This window comes from Notamacropus eugenii, chromosome 3, assembly GCF_028372415.1.
Source record: "Notamacropus eugenii isolate mMacEug1 chromosome 3, mMacEug1.pri_v2, whole genome shotgun sequence".
Taxonomy (NCBI): domain Eukaryota; kingdom Metazoa; phylum Chordata; class Mammalia; order Diprotodontia; family Macropodidae; genus Notamacropus; species Notamacropus eugenii.
The window spans coordinates 320,264,876-320,284,461 of NC_092874.1; the positions used below are offsets into that span (position 1 = coordinate 320,264,876).

The window sequence follows — 19,586 nt, forward strand, 5'->3', positions numbered from 1 at the left end:
CTTGATTATATGACAACAGAAACAGTAAAAGATCCTGTTTTGCTTGCCACCACAAATGGTATTGTCATTTTTATTATATTGACACAACCTAGCCGTGAGCTCTATGTCTTTCCCTGATGGTAAGCATTGTTCTTCCTCATCTGAAAGGATGGGAGAAGGTCTGTTCACTAAGAAAATAGCCTTCTATAGTCTTATTTTTTTTCCCTTTTTTGGGCATTTTCCCAACCAGTTACTTGAGTTTTGGGTTCTTTGTCAATACTAGGGTATACTCTGGGAATCTATAAGATCTCAGTTCCTCCTAGGTGGCACAATCAAGTGTGTACACTGGTCTGGGAGCAGAAAGAGATTTTTGTGCCCAGAATCTTAGCAGAGTTTCCTCTCCCCAGCCACCTGGCCTCCAGTTCAGCCCAGCCAGCACTGGGGGCTGATTTTCAGATAAGCTGTGGGGGCAGGGCCCTCATTCAGTGTGAGACACAGACCAGCTCCCTCAGGGCCTCTATACTGGGCTGAGGTAAGACTCAGCTCCTCAGTGCCCCCAGTGGTTTTAAGATCCAGCAATGGATGCGGGCTGCTATGGGAACTGCTGCCTGCCTGATGTGGCCTCCCTGGCTGCTGGCTAAGGCCAGAGCTATGGGAAGGCTCTTCTCCCTTCTCGATCAGCTGAAAAAACCCTGTCACTGACCTTTGGTGCCTGTGGGTTGAGGGATCTGTGAACCTGCTGCTGCTGTGACTGGGGATTCCACGACTGGAGATTCCACCACTGAGGTGTCCTCCTCCCAGAGCCGTGCATGCTGGGCTGGGCTCCACTCCACATCCGGTGCAACAGATGCTTCCTGTGGACCTTTCAGGTCACCCTGGGCTGGAAATCTCCTCCACTCTGTTGTTCTCCACTTCTGCTGCTCCAGAATTTGTTGAGAGTCCCTCTCGACAGGTATTTTATGGGCTGTGTGGGGAGAGCCTGCCTATGTGTGTCTTTCTACTGCACCATCTTGGCTCTGTGCCCCCTCCATGAGATCTAAATAATCCTCCAGCTATTTGAGTTATTCTTTATTTCTTTACTGAGCACTTTGTAATTGGGGCAGTTAGGAGGTGCAGTGGATAGAGCACCAGTGCAGGAATCAGGAGGAACTGAGTTCAAATATCATCTCTTTTCTCTGAAGAGGACCAAAATGACATCACCATGATAAAGTGAAGTCTCAATGTGTCCAGCTGTGACTGATCAGACCAATATGAGCTTGTAATGCTCCACCACAGATTGGGCACAGATAGTCCATGTGAACATTTGGGGTGGATACTCTAAATTTGTGAATCCTATGTTTCCTTTGTGCTGTTTCAATTTTGCTTCCTTCATAGAGCACAGCACCTTTTCTGATGTGGGCAAGCCATGCTGAGCAGTCCTATGCCAGTGTCTCCCATGTTGTACAATCAAATCCAAAGTTCTTTTTTTTTTTTTAAGTTTTCAACTTTCATTTCCACAAAATTTTGAGTTCCAAATTTTCTCCCCATCTCTCCCCTCCCCCCACCCCAAAACTCCAAACATTCTGATTTACCCCTATCACCAAACAGCCCTCCCTTCTAACATCCCTCCTTCCCTTATCCACATCTTCTCTTTTGTCCTGTAGGGCAAGATAAGTTTCTATACCCCATTACCTGTATTTCTTATTTCCCAGTTGTATGCAAGAACAATACTCAACAGTTGTTCCTAAAACTTTGAGTTCCAAATATCTGTGTAGTTTTGCAAATGACTTCCATAATAGTCATGTTGTACAAGACTAACTATATTTCCCTCCATCCTATCCTGCCCCCCATTTCTTCTATTCTCTCTTTTGACCTTGTCCCTGCCCAAGAGTGTTGACTTCTAATTGCTCCCTCCTCCCATTGCCCTCCCTTCCATCATCCCCCGCCCCCTGCTTATTCCCTACTCCCCCACTTTCCTGTATTGTAAGATAGGTTTTCATACCAAAATGAGTGTGCATTCTTCTCCTCACTGACTTTTTGAACCTCTTTTGCCAATTGAGTTAGCCTATTTTTAGAGGTGTTATTTTCTTCAGCATTTTTTTGGGTTTCCTTTAGCAAGTTGTTGATTTGCTTTTCATGATTTTTTTGCATCTCTCTCATTTGTCTTCTCAATTTTTCCTCCACCTCTCTTATTTGATTTTCAAAATCCTTTTTGAGCTCTTCCATGGCCTGAGACCATTGAATATTTACTTTGGATGTTTGGGATGCAGAAGCCTTGAGTTTTATGTCTTTCCCTGATGGTAAGCATTGTTCTTCCTCATCAGAACCTTCTATAATCCTATTTTTTTCCTTTTTTTGGGCATTTTCCCAACCAGTTACTTGACTTTTGGGTCTATTGTCAAGAGTAGGGTATACTCTGGGGTTCTGTAAGATCTCAGTTCCTCCAAGGTGGCACAATCAAGTGGGTAGACTGGTCTGGGATCAGAAAGAAATTTTTGTGCCTAGAATCTTAGTAGAGTTTCCTCTTCACAACCACCTCACCTCCAGTTCAGCCAAGCCAGCATTGGAGGCTGAGATTCAGATAAGCTGCAGGGGCAGGGCCACCATTCAATGTGAGATAAAGATCAGCTACTGCAGGGCCTCTGCACAGGGCTGAGGTAAGAATCAGCTTCTCAGTGTCCCCAGAGGTTTTACTATCCAACAACGGATGCAGGCTGCTGTAGGGACTGTTGTGGGAACTGCTGCCACCTGCCTGACGTGGCCTCCTGGGCCACTGTCTGAGGCCAGAGCTATGGGAAGGCTCTTCTCCCTTCTTGGGCAGCTGAAAAAACCCTGTCACTGACCTTTGGCACCTGTGAGTTGAGGGATCTGTGAACCGCTGCTACTGCTACTGAGGATTCCACCCTCTGAGGCTTGCTCGAGTCTTCCTCGAAGAGCTGTGCCAAGGCTGGGCTTGGCTCTGATCCACGTCCGGGTGTGACAGACGTTTCCCATGGGCCTTTTAGGTCACCCTGTGCTGGAAATCTCCTCTACTCTGTTGTTCTCCACTTCTGCTGCTCTAGAATTTGTTGAGAGTCTTTCTTTACAGGTATTTTATGGGCTGTGTGGGAAGAGCTAGTATATATATATCTTTCTACTCTGCCATCTTATCTCCACCCCAAATCCAAAGTTCTGGAGACATTGAGAGTGTCCTTGTATTGCTTATTGTTATATAGAAATGTTATTGATTTTTGAGGATTTATTTTGTAGCCTGTGACTCTGCTGAAACTATTATCTTTGCTGATTCCCTAGGATTTTCCGAGTAGATCATCATATCTTCAGCAAACAGGAATCTTCTCTTTACCTATTTTTATTCCTTTTATTTCTTTCTCTTTTCTTGTTACTATAGCTATAACTTACATAACTATATCAAATAATAATGATGAGAGTGAGCATTCTTGCTTAACTTCTATATTTACTGGAAAAGGTTCTAATGTATCCTTGTTGCATATAATCCTTCCTTTTGGTTTCAGATAGATGCATTTTATGATATTCAAAAAGGTCTCTCTATGTGTATACTTTGTAGGGTTTTTAGCATAAAAATGTTATACTTTGTCAAAGGCTTTTCCCTATACCTATTGATGAATTGATAATTTAAGAAATTATGAAATGAGGGGAAGCACTCAGAGCTCTTTGGATACTCTGGGAAAGACCACAGTGGCACGGGAAAGTAAGACTGTAATCTCACTTTGATAAAGCACAGAGACTGTAGGGGCAAATAGCACAGAAGGTACAGAGGCATGCTGTGAAAGGGATACAGAGGCAGATGGCATGGGGTCAGAGTAGGATGGTAAGGAAAGGAGTGGGAAACAGGAGAGGCACCAAGAATCACTCATATAACCATAGATGAGAGTTGAGAGTATTCAGCATGGAACCAGAAGGAGATGGAAGAGTGCTTGGGGGGTGGGGGTGGAATAGAAATCTGAGGTGTCATTTTTATAGGTTAATTTTTTTTGGGGGGGAAGAGACTAACTCTTATCTGTGCCACCTTGAGCTTAGTACATTAACATATCCACATCATCCCCAAATTGTCAGTATTATTTGGTGTCCTGCTTGCGGGTCATACAGTGGATGTTTGGAATTTATCTGAGATTTTCATGTTACAGAACCAAAAGATGCTCACAGAAAAGTCTAAATGGCATTCCCTGATTTAGCACATATTGTCACCATGTGCTTTTTGGTTAATATAGGGTATAGTTTGTAAATAAAATTTCTTTGATCTTTGGAATGGTTTGCACATGACTTCTAGGTTTCCCTTTGCAATCTTACTTCTTAGTATTGGTGCTGTATACTGTCTACTTATAAACTTACTATATTGATTATAAGAGGGAGGTGGGGTTGGTCAGAAGGAAAGAACTAGATAGTTTTAACACAACTGAGATGATTATGTTACATTGATTATGTACGTTAAGCGTTTGATAAACTTGTAAACAATGCTTAGGGAAGAACTCCATATTGATAAGAACTGCTGGGAATAGTGAAATGCAAACTGGAAGAAATTAGAATTAGACCAACAGCTCACAACACACTCCAATTAATTCAAAATAGATATGGAGTCTGAATATTAAAGATCACATCACAAAAAATTGCAAGAGAAGCACATCTTTATACCTTTTACGGTTTTCGGAAAGGGATACATTGTTACCCCAAGAAGAGATGGAGGTAATTACAAATAATCAAAGAGATACTTTTGATTCTAGGACAGAGAAAATCTGTTGCACAAACAAAACAATAAAAAGAGAAACAATGTTTTGGCGAAAAATCTCTGTATCAAATATTTTTGATTAAGGTTTAATATCTATGACACAAAGAATACAGAACTGGTCAAAAGATACGGAGAAATAGTTCTCCCCCCCAAAATGGCAATCAATTAACAGTCCTAGTAAAGGACGCTCCACATCACAGATTCTGAAACCGCAGCGCTCTCTCTCCATTTCAGAGAAGAATGACTTGTATTTATAGTTTACGTGCTTAGATGTGCACGCAACATCTCAACACAAAGTGTTCTACGACCCCTCGGCCCGGGCTGCCCAAGTAGCCGCGGGGCTTTCTGGGTTGTAGCTCTAGGCCTTCTTTGCCCCCTTCCCCCTTCCCCAAGAGCCAGCACTCGCTCCTCCCCTTAGATTTGAGAGAGGGAGATTGAAAAGGAGCGGTGGGGGGGTGGGCTGGCGGTGTGTATGGGATTTGGCCGTAAGCGGATGCAGTGACGCGTTTCCGGGGGCGTGTACAGTTTGAGGAAGCGGGGTCCCGGATTCAGCCGCCGGGTCATGGTCTTCTAGTTGCCAGGCAGGGAGGACTGGGCGATCCCCGAGGCGGCCGCCGCAGGTTGGTCCGGTGCGGGCCAGGGACTCGGAGTTCCGGAGGCCCCCGGGGAGCGCGCGCGGCACTGCGCGTGCGCCTGGGAGCCCGGGCCCCTCCCCCGGCCCGAGCCAGTTGCAGAGGTCGGCTTGGCCGCCTGCCTCTTCCTGCGCTCCGCCGCTGGCGCCTCCGCGGCCGCCGGGCGAGCTCCCTGCGAGCGCAGCTGGCCCTAGCGAAGCAGATGACGGAACGAGCGCCGGCGGGAGGAGGCCGCTGCCAGCTCGAGAGGGTCCCTGGGCAGGAGCCGCAGCCCCTCCTCTTGCTTGCCTCGCCGTCCCTCCCAGCCGGCTGGGAAATGGGGCCAGTATGAGTCCCGAGCTGCCGCCGGAGAAGGAAGAGCAGGCGGCGGCAGCTGCGGTGGTCCCCGCGGCGTCCGCGGAGGAGGAGGAAGGAGGCGGCATCTGCAAAAAGAGGAGTAGCCGCATTATGCTGGTGAAGAGGCTCAGCGCGAAGCTGGGGGGCAGCGGCTCGGTGAGCGCTTGGGGGTCCTGGGGGGAGCCTCGGCGAGCTCTTGGGGATCCTGGGGGGGCGGCTCGGTGAGCTCTTGGGGATCGGGGGCGGGCGGCTCGGGGGTGGCGGCTCGGTGAGCGCTTGGGGATCCTGGGGGGGCGGCTCCGTGAGCGCTTGGGGATCCGGGGGGGGCACCTCGGTGAGCGCTTAGGGATCCTGGGGGGGCGGCTCGGTGAGCGCTTGGGGATCCGGGGGGACGGCTCGGTGAGCGCTTGGGAGTTCTGGGGGGGGGCGGCTCGGTGAGCACTTGGGGATCCTGGGGGGGCGGCTCGGTGAGCTCTTGGGGATCCTGGGGGGGTGGCTCGGTGAGCTCTTGGGGATCCTGGGGGGGACGGGAGGAGACGCGTGCGCGGGGCCCGGACGGGCGGGCGGACCATCCGCGACTCCCCCACCTCCGCTGATAGCATCGCTCAGCCGGCCCCGGATGCTTTCGCGACTCCCAGCTTCTTGGGTACCTGGGGAATGGGACGGGAGTCGTGGCTCCACACCCAATTAATTTCCACATCTGGAGGGAGAAAAAACCGTTGTGGGGAGTTAAATGGGAAGGAAGAAAGTTACAATTGGAAAAAAAAAGTTCCTCTTCTGGAGTTTTGCCTTATTAAAGTTTGTGTGCGGTGCAACATGAGCACCTGACTGGCATGAATGCATGCTCTCTGACCGTCAGGGCAGGGTTTTTATTTGGTTCTCTCCAAAACTGGCATGAGCTACTGTCTCCTTCATGTGCCGGATCCCTGATAGGGGAGGGAATGTTTCCTAATGTAAACTGCACCTACTAATGGGTGCTTTCCATAACGAGGAAAATGATTACCACAAGGAAAAACGAAACACCTAAATAAATAATTTAGTCAAGGGTGTCATGAACCCTTTGGCAGTCTGGTGAAGCCTGTGGGTCCTTTCTCAGAATGATGTTTTTAAATGCATAAAATAAAACACATGGCATTGCCAAGGGAACTAATAATATTGAAATACAGTAACAAAATAGGAAAAAAAGTTCATAGATCTTCACATTAAGAACTTGTGAGTTATTTATTTTTTGGTTGCATGCGCTTCTAGGTGGGGGATTGTGAGTGAATCTTAAAAGCGCTTTTCTGAACTTCTGGACCCAAATCTAAAACAGGAAGCGTTTTGTGCTAGTGCATTTGACTTCAGTCTTCAAAGTCCACCATGCCAGGAAGTTAGTATTATTAGTATATGGAATTAGTCTGTTAGGAAGTTAGTCTATGTATTGTTTTATCTTTCCTGAGGTTTAAAAAAAAAAATTAGGTCAAGTTGACATGGAGGCAGAAATTCGAACTCTTTGCCAGGAAGAGGAACGAAGGTGCAACTTGCTTTAGCACTAAATCAAATAGTCTGGATCTCCCAGAGAAATGACCTTTCCCAAATCATTTTTGGCCCCAAGGAGTTTTTCCATTTCATTGGCAGTCTAGGCATATAGCCTTTGCCTCCAATTTGGGCCTTTGTGATCCACAATTATACAACTCCAAACCTGGAATGTCTCTTTTGGAGAGGGAGTGGTTTGTGTTCTATAGCCTAGGCCTGGGGGATTAGAGATGGTAGATCGATATTATTTAATAATTCCTTCATATTGTTTGCTTTAAAAACAATTCCCCAGCATTGAAGAGACTGTTGAAACTTTGAAGCCATGTAAAAAAAAAATTTTTTTTAAATAAGGTAACAGAAATTGGAATGGGGAGATTATATATACAGGCATTTTAGTAATCTGTACAGATCTAAAGTCACTGCTTAGGAACATAAACTGGGATGAGTCCTAGTTAGGCCATTAGTTCACTTAATGTGTCCCTGTTCCTTGGTGGATTAGAATAGAATCTTGAAAGCTCTTTCAACTCTTGAAAAAGAATCAGATTTTCAATGTAAATGTTTAATATGTTGAGATATTATAAGGCAAAATGTATACCACAAAATTATTGTGATAGTAGTAGATAATTGAAAAGTGAATCTTTTTGTATGTAGTAGTAATTGGAAAATAGAGGCAGCTTGGTGGCGTGGTGTATAGAAAACTAGACTTAAGAGTCAGGAAGACCTGAGTTCAAATTTAGCCTCAGACACTTGTTAGCAGTGTGACCCTAGACAAGTCACTTAATTTTATTTTCCTAAGTTTCCTCATCTATAAAATGAGCTGGAGAAGGAAATGGCAAATCACTACAGTATCTTTGCTAAGAAAATCCTAAATGGGGTCACAAAGGGTCAGACAGGATTGAAACAACTAAACAAAAAAGTAACAAGGAAGGGTCTGCAGTTGTAGTTCTCTCATGGGGAAATGTAACTTAAACTGTTGGCCCTTTCTCCCTTTGACACAACATTATTGCTCTCCTTCACAGATAAAAACAAACAAAAAACTGAAAAAGTTCAGTTCTTAGAAATTTAAAGGACAGTGTCAGGGAAAGGGAAATCTTTCTGTGGATAATTGGCATCCAGATGAACTGTTTTGTTTTTTGATGGCCCAAGAAAGGAGACCTTATAGAGCTAGTCAGCTGACTTTTGTTAGTGATAGTAAGCTTCTAAGTAAATCATGTCCAGACAAATAAACTTTGACTTTTTTTTGGGTCTCATTGATTTTTAATTTTTCTTAATACTTCCTTTTAAGTAATATCATGAAGTTCACTGGACCTGGGAATATATAGCATGAAGGCTGTTAGAAATGGGTTGACCTCCATTTGGCAATGAATAAGTAGGACACATTTCTAGTGTTGGTTATACTTAATGCAGGGAATGGCATGTTGACTCAGCTGAGTGGCAAGTGAGCACCCGCACATTTTATGCATTAATATGATATGTAAATATGTTCATTGCTGAATTTACTTGTGTGATTTTTTTTTGCCTTTTGTTTTAAAAAAATGATTCATTTTTGTTTTGACAGCAGATATTTCTCCACAAATACTCAATGTATTTCCTCTAGTATTTGAATTGAGGTTGGGGTGGGGAAAAGCTTGGGGGGGAGTTAAGTAGGATTCTGTCTTAGTGTGTTTCTGCTCACATAGATGGTGATTTGGGCAAAGTGGTTTGCCTTACTGAGTGAAGATTTAAAAAAAAAATTTTGTTATTCTAAACATAACAAGAATTGGCATTGTGTCCAGGTTGCTTGCCTTTTTTCAAGTAAGTTCTTCTTGATAACTTTTTGTTTATACATTAAATAAATTTCCCTCTGAAAGCCTTCTCCCCTCTTAGAGAGATCAGTGTCTTATAATTGGTTTCCTTTTAAAGAAAAAAGAAAAGAAGGGAAAAATAATTGGCAAAATCAGTCATGCATCAAATAAGAAATTCAGATTATACACAGTGTTTCACACTTGTGGACCTCCTACCTCTGCAGAGGTTTGGTGTGGAGATGTCTAGTCATTTCTCTGTGATCAAGCTTGTTCTTTGCAATTCTGTAACATTTACTTTTAATTAATTTCTGGTTGTTGCTCTTGCCATTTGTTGTTGTAATCATTAAATATATTGTTTTTTTGTTTCTGCTTACTTCACTTTGTATCTGTTCATGTAGATCTTTCCATGCTTCTCTGTACTGATCATATTTGCATTGAAATACATCATAGTAATATTCCATTGTATTCATGTACCATAATTTGTTTAGCTATTCCCCAGTCAAAGGGCATCTCCTTTACTTCCAGTTCTTTGCTATCACAAAAAGTGCTGCTATAAATATTTTGGTGTATATGGATCCTTTCTTTTGTCAGTGACCTCCTTAGGATGTATTCCTAGGAGTGGAATCTCTTGGTCAAAGGTTTGGATATTTTAGTCACTCTATTTCCATAATTCCGAATTAGTTTCCAGTATAGTTGTACTAATTCACAGTGTCTTAGTGTGCCTATCTTCCCACAACATTGACTGTGCTTTTTTTTTTTTTTTTGTCATCTTTGCAACTTATTGTATGTGAGGTGAAATCTTAGGGTGGTTTGATATGTATTTTATTAGTAGTGATAGAGAATATTCTTTAATATATTCATACTTTTCACTTTCTTTTTTGAGAAATGTTTATTCATATCCTTTGACTGCTTCTTTATTGGGGAAAAGCTTTTGGTCTTATAAGTTTCTCTTCAGTCCGTGAGGAAGCTAGCATTTATTAAGTGTCTCTCTGTGCCAAGCACTGACTGTACTAAGCACTGAGGATACAAGAAGGGCAAAAGACTGTCCCTGCTCTTCAAGGAGTCTAGTAGGGGAGACAATATGCAAACAACTATGTACTAACAGGATACATACAGGATCAGTTGGAAATAATCAACATAGGGAAGGCACAAGCATTAAAGGGGTATTGGGAAAGACTTTTTGCAGAAGGTGACTTTTAACTGAAGCTTGAAGGAAGTCAGGAGGCAGAGATGAGGAGGGGAGAGAGTTCCAGACATGGAGCACAGCCAGTGAAGACCCTTGGATTAGAGATGAATTGTTGTCTGTATGGGTCAGCAAGGAGATCAGTCTCCCCGAATTGCAGGGAAGTGTAAGGTGTAAGAAAACTGGAAAGTTATGAAAGGGCCAGGTTATGGAGAGCTTTATAAGTAAAACAGAGGATTTTCTGTTTGATCCTGCAGGTTGTGGGGAGTGTGTGTGTGTGTGTGTGTGTGTGTGTGTGTGTGTGTGTGTATGTGTATGTGTGTGTGTGTGTGTGTGAGAGAGACTTAATCACGCTTGATCTTTAGGAAGATCAATTTTACTGTTGAGTGGAAGATAAGACTAGTTGGGAGAGAGAGTAGCCAGCAGGTTATTGGAATGGTCCAGGCATGAGGTGATGAGGGTCTGTACCAGAGTTGATGGCAGTATTACAGGAGAAAAAAAGGGTATATTCTAGGGAGACTTTTCAGAGGCAGAAATGAGAGATTTCAGCAACAGATCAGATAGGGAGTGGGGTGAGAGAGTGAAGAGTTGGGGATGACATGTAGGTTGTGAGCTGGAATTACTGGGAATATGATGATATTCCCAGAGGGAAGGGTTTGAGGGGAAAGATAATGAGTTCAATTTTGGACATGATGAGTTTTAGCTGTCCAGTAAGCTGTTTGAGATATCCAGTAGGCCTCAAGTCTGGAAGTTAGGGATGGATAAATAGATCTGAGAATCATTAGCATAGAGATGATAATTCAGTGCATAGGAACTGATAAGCAAAGTAATACATATAGAGGGTCCAGAGCAGGGCCTTAGCAGTAACCCAGGGTTAGTGGACTGAATGAAGATGAAGATCCAGGAAAAGAGACTAGGGGTGGTCAGGCATAGCAGGAAAACCGAGAGTGAGCAGAGAGAAGAGAATATCAAAGGCTTCAGAGAGGTAAACAAGGATGAAGATTGAGAAAAGATCAGTGGATTTGCAGTTAGATCATTGGAGAGAACAGTTTTGGTTGGATGCTGAGGTCAAAATTCTGATTGTGGAGTGTTAAGAGTGAGAGAGGAAGAGGAGGCACCCATTGTAGATAGCTTTCTCCAGGAGGTTACGCAAAAAAAGCCAAAGAGGAAGCTATGTGTTCAAGGCCTCCATTTTGTTCTTCTAGTCTCCTGTCATTTGGACAGATTCCCTCACACATTGCCTTGAAAAATTCCTGGTCTAGGGGATTGATAGTTCAGATTAAAATCTCTCCCTCCCTTTCTCCCCTCTTTGCTTCTCTCCCTTTCTTCTTCTCTCGTTTGTGTTTGGGAGTGGGTTGAGGGCATTTGGGCTCATCTGTCTCCTGGCATCTTATTGCTTCACCATCTGGGAGGAAATTCCTTTATTTAATGTATTTACTTGCCATTTTCCTTTTGGAGCTTCAATGGAATCTAATTCCTTAACACATTCTGTTTGTTTTACCCTTGCTGTTGGTCATTTATTCTTTCAAATGAGAAAAAAGCATATTGGTACTATTCTGATGAATGTGGAATGTTTTCCAGTAATTATAACATCTCTTAAATAGATAATAATGCTAATATAGTGATAGTATTTCACTTTGGGAAAATTTGAGCACATAGAACCAAGGAACTAATTTGCTGGAAATAACAAAGTAAATTTATGATAAGACTAGGATCGGTGTTCAACTTTATTGACTCTAATTTAATTTTATCTATTTTATGTCATTGTTTCTATTAATTTATGACTGTGCCATTAATTCTGTTTTTCCTCTTACATTTTTACATATTCATCCAAATCTATGCCTACCAATACCATATTGCCAATAAAGTTAGATCTGGTTGGTTGGTTTTTGGGAAGGGGTCTCCAGGGCTCTGGATAATTTGCTGAAGAAGCTAAAGTACTTTTGACAAGAATTCATGAATACTTTGGCTTCCTCTTCCTCTTAAAATAGAATATAAGCTCACACAAATGTGTTAATTTTGGATCAGACAAATAAATAGTAGCACTCTAGTGTAAGTAATTAATTATTCTTTTTCCAGAAAGGCAATTTGAGCAAATACTGGTGTGAAATTGTGAGCTGGATGGTGCATTTGGCCTCAGGAAGACCTGAGTTCCAAATATGACCTCAGAGCAGGCATGTATTAGAGCCAACTCACAAAGCAGATTCACTGTGACCATTTATTTACCTCTCAGAAATTGCCAAATACTGTAAATCAGGATTGATTTATTTCTTTGTTGATTGTCTACCAGGGGTGAGGAACCTGCAGCCTGGAGATCGCATGTATGTGGTCTTCTAGATCTTTGGGTGTGGCCTTTTGACTGAGTCCAAGTTTACAGAACAAATCCTTTTATTAAGGGGATTTGTTCTATGAAGTTTGGATTCAGTCAGAGTACTTGTGGACCTAGAGGGCCACATGTGGCTTCGAGGCTGCAGGTTTCCCCTACCCCTGGTAGACTTAAAATGATGGAGAAAATGTTAATAAAATTGCCTCATGGGCACATATTCCCTACCCCTTAGTTATGAAACCTTTACCAGCAAGCAATCAACTGTCTCAGACACTTAATAGCTTTGTGACCCAGGGCAAGTCACTTGGCCTGTTTGCCTCAGTTTTCTCATCTGTAAAATGGGAATAATAGTAGCACATATCTTACAGTTGTGAGAGTAAAATATTTGTAAAGCATTTCGCAAACTTTCAGGTGCAAGTAAATGCTCATTGCTGTTGTTCTTATTCCTACCAACAGCACCCCCATTCAGTATTAATGCATTTGTATCCTATGGTGCGACAAGGTAAAAAACGCTACCCACGTGGTCCTATCATGTACCCTTTAAACATTTTTTGTCTTTATGTTTTAATAAGTTTTAGATAACCACAGATGTAACCACAGATACACATGAATGTCATGGGACTGAAAATCAGCTTTTTTCTAAGCTGAATGGACTTGGTAGAGTTACCATCAAAGAAAATGTTTAGACAAATGTCTTTGAGTTATGGAAATCAGTGCCCTCTTACTATTGACCCTCTTTATTCTACAAAGTATTTTTTTTCCTTTTGTGGTTTGAGGTTATTTCCTTGACTGGGTTTAGCTTCAACTACGATTCTTTGTTCTCAAGTCCAGCTCTTTCCTCTTTCTTTACTTCATGGACTTAATTTTCTTTTCCTCCTTGTATACTGTGTGGCATCCCCAGTGTTATCTCCCATCTTCTGCAAAGCCTGTAGATGAAGGGGATTTGGTGAGCATAGTTTACCAGATTTTCGTGAAGTGCTTAACAACTTCTCATTCGTTCTGCACCAAAGTTGGCCATTGTTTTTGACTTGAGTTTTGTTTTCTTTTAGTGTTGCCTTTTTTACATTGTTGTGGAAGAAAAACCTTTTTTAGCTAATTTATTACTATCTAATGTTTTTAGCTAATTTACTAGTACTCACTTAAAAAAAATAATATCCAGTGATTTTTATTTAAATAATTATTATATAGTATTTTTGCTTGGAGTCTGGAGATCCAATGAGAGGCCTCCCCCTCCATATGTATTTATAATTTTTATTTACATGACTAACTGTACATGTATAATATTTATATTATAATCATGAAAGAAAAGATAAAATTACCGAGCAGCAAAAAACAGAGGTACAAAGTTGAAGTTTGGGAATTTTGATTTGCTTAAACGGAACAATAAGTCAATATTGGTATACTCTTGGAGAAATCTCTGTGAAACCAATCATTACCCCTTTTTTAAGCTTTCTTAAGAGTTTGGCCAATAGTAAATAGAAAGTTACTTTTCGTAAACAGTATTCCACTCCCAGTTTGGTCACCACAAACTTTCTAATCTTAGGAGGAGCCCTCACTGACTTTATTTGCCTTTTCGAACTGAAGAGGTGATTTGGATTGAAGTGAAACCAAAGGACATCCAATCAGGACTTTGTCTTCTTGGCACTGATGAAACTGGTGTACGATTTTTGTTTAGATGGGGCCAAGGGCTTGAGATCGGAGCGCTGTCACATTATTTCTTAGTATTCTCTCAAGACTGAGGCTTTGTGTATCTGCTTCCACATCGGCACCGTGTATATTGTTCTTATGGCTCTGCTTTCTTTGCTGGCATATACAAAGTCTTTGTATATTTTTCTAGGAGAATCTTGGCATAATAGGCCTAGAGCTGAAAGGGACCTCAGAGAGCATTTACTGCACTCTCTTCTCCCTCCCTCCCTCAATTTATCATTGAGTAAACTGAGGGCTGAGGAGTTCAAGTGACTTGTCCATGGTCACAAGTCAAATGAAGTCAACAAATATTCATGGGCCTACCTTGGAGATATTGTGGGTTCAGTTCCACATCATTTCAATAAAGCAAATCCCTCAAAAAAGGGAATGTCGCAAGTTTCCCAGTTCATATAAAAGTTTTGTTTACTATACTGTAGTCTGTTAAGTGTATAATATTATGTCTAATAAAAATGTACATACCTTCATTAAAAAAGACTGTTGCTAAAAAATGCTGTCCATTATCTGAGCCTTCAGCAAGATGCAGTCTTTTTGCTGGTAAGGCTTTCCTCAATGTTGATGGCGGCTGATAGACCAGGGTGTTGGTTGATGAAGGTTGAGGCAATTTCATAAAATGAGACAACAATGAAGTTTGCCCCATTGATTGTAGGGTAATTAATTGGCCCAATTTCACCGTTCTTGTGTCTCAGTGAATAGGGAGGCCCTGAGGAGAGGGATAGAGATGGGGGAATGCCCTTTGGTGGAGCAGTCAGAACACATAACATTTATCAATTAAGTTCTCTGTCTTATGGGTGTGGTTTGTGGTGCCCCAAAACAGTGACAATAGTAACATCAAAGTTCGCTGATGACAGATCACCATAACAGATATAATAATAATAAGGAAAAAGTTTGAAATATTCTGAGAATTGCCAAAATATGACACAGAGAAATGATGTGAGCACATGCTGTTGGAAAAATAGTGGTGATAGACTTGCTAGAGAAGGGTTGGCTGTATAACCATCCACTGACTTGGTAGGTCTTACGGGTACAGGGAAGTTGGAAAGGTGAACTTAGGAGAGTTTTTCACCTTCTAGGCTACCATTATCCTGGGATACTTAGGCTCATAGCTTTAGTGTTGGAATGAACCAGAGATCATCTAGTCCAGGGGTGGGGAACTGTGGCCTTCTAGGTTCTTGGGTGTGGCCTTTTGACTGAGTCCAAGTTTTATATAATAAAGCCTTTTATTAAGGGGATATGTTTATGAAGTTTGGATTCAGTCAGAGGACCACACTTGAGGACCTAGAGGGCCACATGTGGTCTTGAGTCCTCAGGCTCCCCATCCTTGATTTAGTCTAACCTTTTCCCTCACCTCCTTCATTTTACAGATCAAGAAAAAGGTCAGAGAAGTAATGTGACTTCCCCAGGTCACAGAGATGGTATCTGGAATGGAACCTGGAACCCACGTCCTCTGACTACAAATGCCATATTCTTGTTAGTACACTGTGGTGTCTCTTGCCTGTCCTGCCATTGAGTTGTATTCAGTTCAGCAAACATGTATTAAATGCCAGCTGTGTGCCCAAGGTACTCTGTGTCCTCGATAAATCTATAAAATTTTTATTGGATTACCCATTTGTTGTGAGCCACTGGTTGGGGCTCTTTTGCATAGTTGTTTGGAATGCTTATTCAACCTTACGTTCTCCAGTTTGTCAGCAGATGGCCAGATCCAAAAGAGCCAACTTCAGAGTTCAGCAGACTGGAATCCCTCCTTCTGAGAAAACCAGTGGGGTGAAGTATATAGGCTGCTCTGTTGCCCCAGGCATATTTAAGCAGAATCTGAATCTCTCCTTTTACCTATTTGGTTGCTACTGTTGCTTTATCCTCACCACTTTTCTTTTCAGTGAAAGATGTGCCAGGACCTGAAACTACTATATTTCATTTGTGTGAGGCAAAGCTGCCACATTCAGAAAGGGCTGTAATATTACCTTGCTCCTGGATAATACTGTATTTATAAGATGACATTGGTCTATATATTATACCTGAATGTTCCCTGCAGAAACCGTCTCCTGATCTTCTTCAGTTGTTAGTTTTCTCTCCTGTAATTACTTTGTATTTATTCTTTACAGAGCTTGTATATAATTTATCTTGGTTTGTGCCATTTTCTTCCAATAATGTCCCATGTAAGGTTCTTGAGAGCAGGAACTGTACACCTGGTGCATAGTAGTTGCTTAATAAATGCTTGTTGAAATGAATCCATTTGCATATTTTGAGATATGCAAAATAGAGGCTTTCAAATATCCAGACTCTGCAAACATATGTAGATGGTGATGATTATGTGCCAGTACTGTTGACTTATCAAGTTCGTTTGGTTCTGTTACTAAATTCTCAGCATTTAGGGATGTGAAGATAAAGCATTCACTAGATATTTGCTGAGCTGCTACCTATGTACAAGGCGCTCTGAGATTATTTTAGCAGTTGATTCTCCCCAGAAAATTATCTAAGCCATGTGACTTGAACAGTAGAATAATAAATTTAATCTCTTGTCCTCACCTTATGCAGTTGTTCTGGCATTAAATTAGGTGGGCGGATTGGAGAAGAAAGTTTCAGTCAGCTCATTTATTTTGTCTCATCTTTGTATTCTAAATATAATTCAGTATGTGTAATGGAATCTTCCTTCTTCTTGACTCAAGTGCTTTCAGGAAGAATAGACATTTTAAAAATTAACATTTAACTAAGGAAAAAAGATGAATTTGGGCTAAAAAGTGATTATGTTGTGAGAGATTTAGCTTATGAACATACTTGTAAAGTAGACAGTTTTCATATTTGTTTTAACTGAAATGATCAGTTGGAACAGCATGAGTAATAACTAATACGTCCCGGTAATCATTGCATTTTACATGAGAATAAGCAGATTTAAATAGTTCAGACCTTCCGGAAGTATAGTGGCAAATAGGTGAGTACAAAACTACTTTAACACCTTTTTTTACATATCATATTAATAAAAAAATCACACCCCAGCTGTCTAATGATTAGATCAATTGTCATGGACTATGAAATATATTAAAATGTAAATATTTTAATTTAATTTACATATAATTTAAAATTAAAACACTTGTTTTGAAAGATGAACACCAAACAAAAAGAAATTGTTCAGTTAGCACCTGATTATATCATTACATTTCAAAAGATAGCCGCTGTAGTATTTTTGTTTGTTGGCATGTAAATATATTGTCATTACATAGATTTAAACATATGCTGCTCATAAGGTATAGTTTCTAGAGAGACACATCCGTCCTATAATTTTATGTAAGATATGAGTATAGTCTGTGTTCTTATGTTCTATTAAATATAAATTTAAGTAATGATTATTCATCATCACATAGTTTGTATTAAGAGCCCTGAACTGGGAGCTTTTACATTTAACTTTGTTACTAACTAGCTGTGAGAGAGAGAGAGAGAGAGAGAGAGAGAGAGAGAGAGAGAGAGAGAGAGAGAGAGAGAGAGTGTGTGTGTGTGTGTGTGTGTGTGTGTGTGTGTGTGTGTCCTTAGGCAAACCTGGGGATCCACTTTTCTTACTTCTAAAATAAGGGTGTTGGACTGGATATCCAAACCCCTTTTCATGCTAAAATTCTTTTTTTATTTTTGCCTTTGGTGTGAAAACAGACTTGAAAATTACTAGTATCATAGAATACATTAATTTCTTTAAACATCAGTTTTGACATTTTTCCTCCCTGAATGCGCAGTTTAAAAAGTTTTCATGTGGGATGCTGTAACATTGAATGCAATTTTGGTGTTTATTAAGCATTGAATTTAGGTAGGGACAGGGTTGTGCTGGTAATATCATTTAGGGAACTCCAAGGTGAGGAAACTCCCTCTACCAAAGCAAGTCTGCACTATCTCAATAACTGGTAATCTTAAAGTTGCCTAGAACACTTATGTCAAGTGACGTGCTCAGATTCACACACAGCTAGTATGTTCACTCAGTGCTTAGCATAGCGCGGTGCCTGGCACATAGTAGGTGTTTAATAAATACTTTTTGATTGATACGAGTCAGGACTTGGACAGAGCTCTTTCTAGCTCTGATGCTAACTCTTTCTACTATACCATACAGTCTCTTTTCTCAAATTGTAGTGTGTTAGACTTATTTTAGGCTTATAATGGCTTTGTTTAAAAATAATAATAGCTCACATTTCCATAATAGCTATAAAAATAGTTAGCATTTCATAACTAGGATTTGAATTCAGGAATCTGCATTCAACATTCAGGCCTCTTTTCTCTATACAGTGATTTCTAACTCTTTCATACATTAGTGAATGTATGAAAGTTCATACATTAGTGCCCACAGTACCCATGGTACTGTACCAGCCAGCGTCAGATTTCCAAAGCCTAAGTTGTTGCTCACAGTTTAACAGTTTAGGAATTTTCTGAAAGTGTCAGAATGTTGAATGTTCCTACAATGAGTTTTTGCTCTCTGAGTTTATAATGTAAAGGATTCTTGACTGTGGAAAAAAACTCTTTTGTGACCTAGATTCTGGTCAGTAGTCAGTAAGCCAGTACTGAGCAAATCCTTTATGCTGAACACTGCTGCAGTTACAGAAATGTATGGTAATAAGCTCAAGACACTAAAATGCTTGGAAGAGGAACAGGAATTACACTATGAAACAATAACAGGTGACACAAATAGGAAAGTGCTTTATCTCTGACTCATGTGAGATTGAGTAGCATGTGTGAGAAATTCAGGGAGAGGCATGTCAATCAGGACAAGTCATGGAATAAGTGGGACTTTAGTTGTTTGGCTTGGAAGGATTGGTAGAATTTGGTTAGGTTGAGGATGGTCTAGTTAAGTTTTAGATGGCCTCTTTTACTGCTCTCACTTAGTACTTGGAAACTTATTCACATTTTTGTTAAGACTACTAAGCTATGGACCTTTTTAAACCTTTCACCCCCAATGTTGGAATGAAAAGTACTGTCTCCCTTTAGAACTCCAGGGTATATATTGAACTACTCAATACTGTGTGTGTGTGTGTGTGTGTGTGTGTGTGTGTGTGTGTGTCTGTGTCTCAGAAATCACATCAAGCCTAAGGCGGGGCTGGAAAATAAAACTGATTCACACGTTTTAGTGTCTGTAACCCTGGCTCATTTCCCTTAACTCTGACCTTTCCCCTGCTGTCTATCATCTCTCTGCCTAAAATTCCCAAGAAGTGTGTGACCCACAGCACATATTTCTTAATGTGCATTGCCCTCACCTGTGCTGCTGCAGGCATAGTTCGGATCTTCCGGCTCAGCTTTCCCTCCCTTTGTGGATAGGTAGCACATAGGTTAATGGTTCAGAGTTTCTTGTCTAGGCATCTGGTAACTCTGAGAACACCTGGTTCTGAGGCTGAAAGCTTCCAGGTGGACTGTAAGTGATTTCTAAAGTTTTGTTTTG

The 19,586-nt window shown here is 41.2% G+C and overlaps 1 protein-coding gene across 1 annotated transcript in view; it reads left to right on the top strand.

The window, feature by feature from the left end:
* Positions 1-5,443: 5,443 nt before the first annotated feature.
* The window catches only part of MFSD14B (major facilitator superfamily domain containing 14B), a 77,971-nt gene continuing 63,828 nt past the window's right edge, over positions 5,444-19,586 (top strand). Inside the window, exon 1 of the mRNA XM_072596862.1 lies at positions 5,444-5,826. Within this exon, the coding sequence (XP_072452963.1) occupies positions 5,662-5,826 (165 nt within the window). The 5' untranslated portion in view covers positions 5,444-5,661. The remainder of the gene's footprint in view (positions 5,827-19,586) is intronic.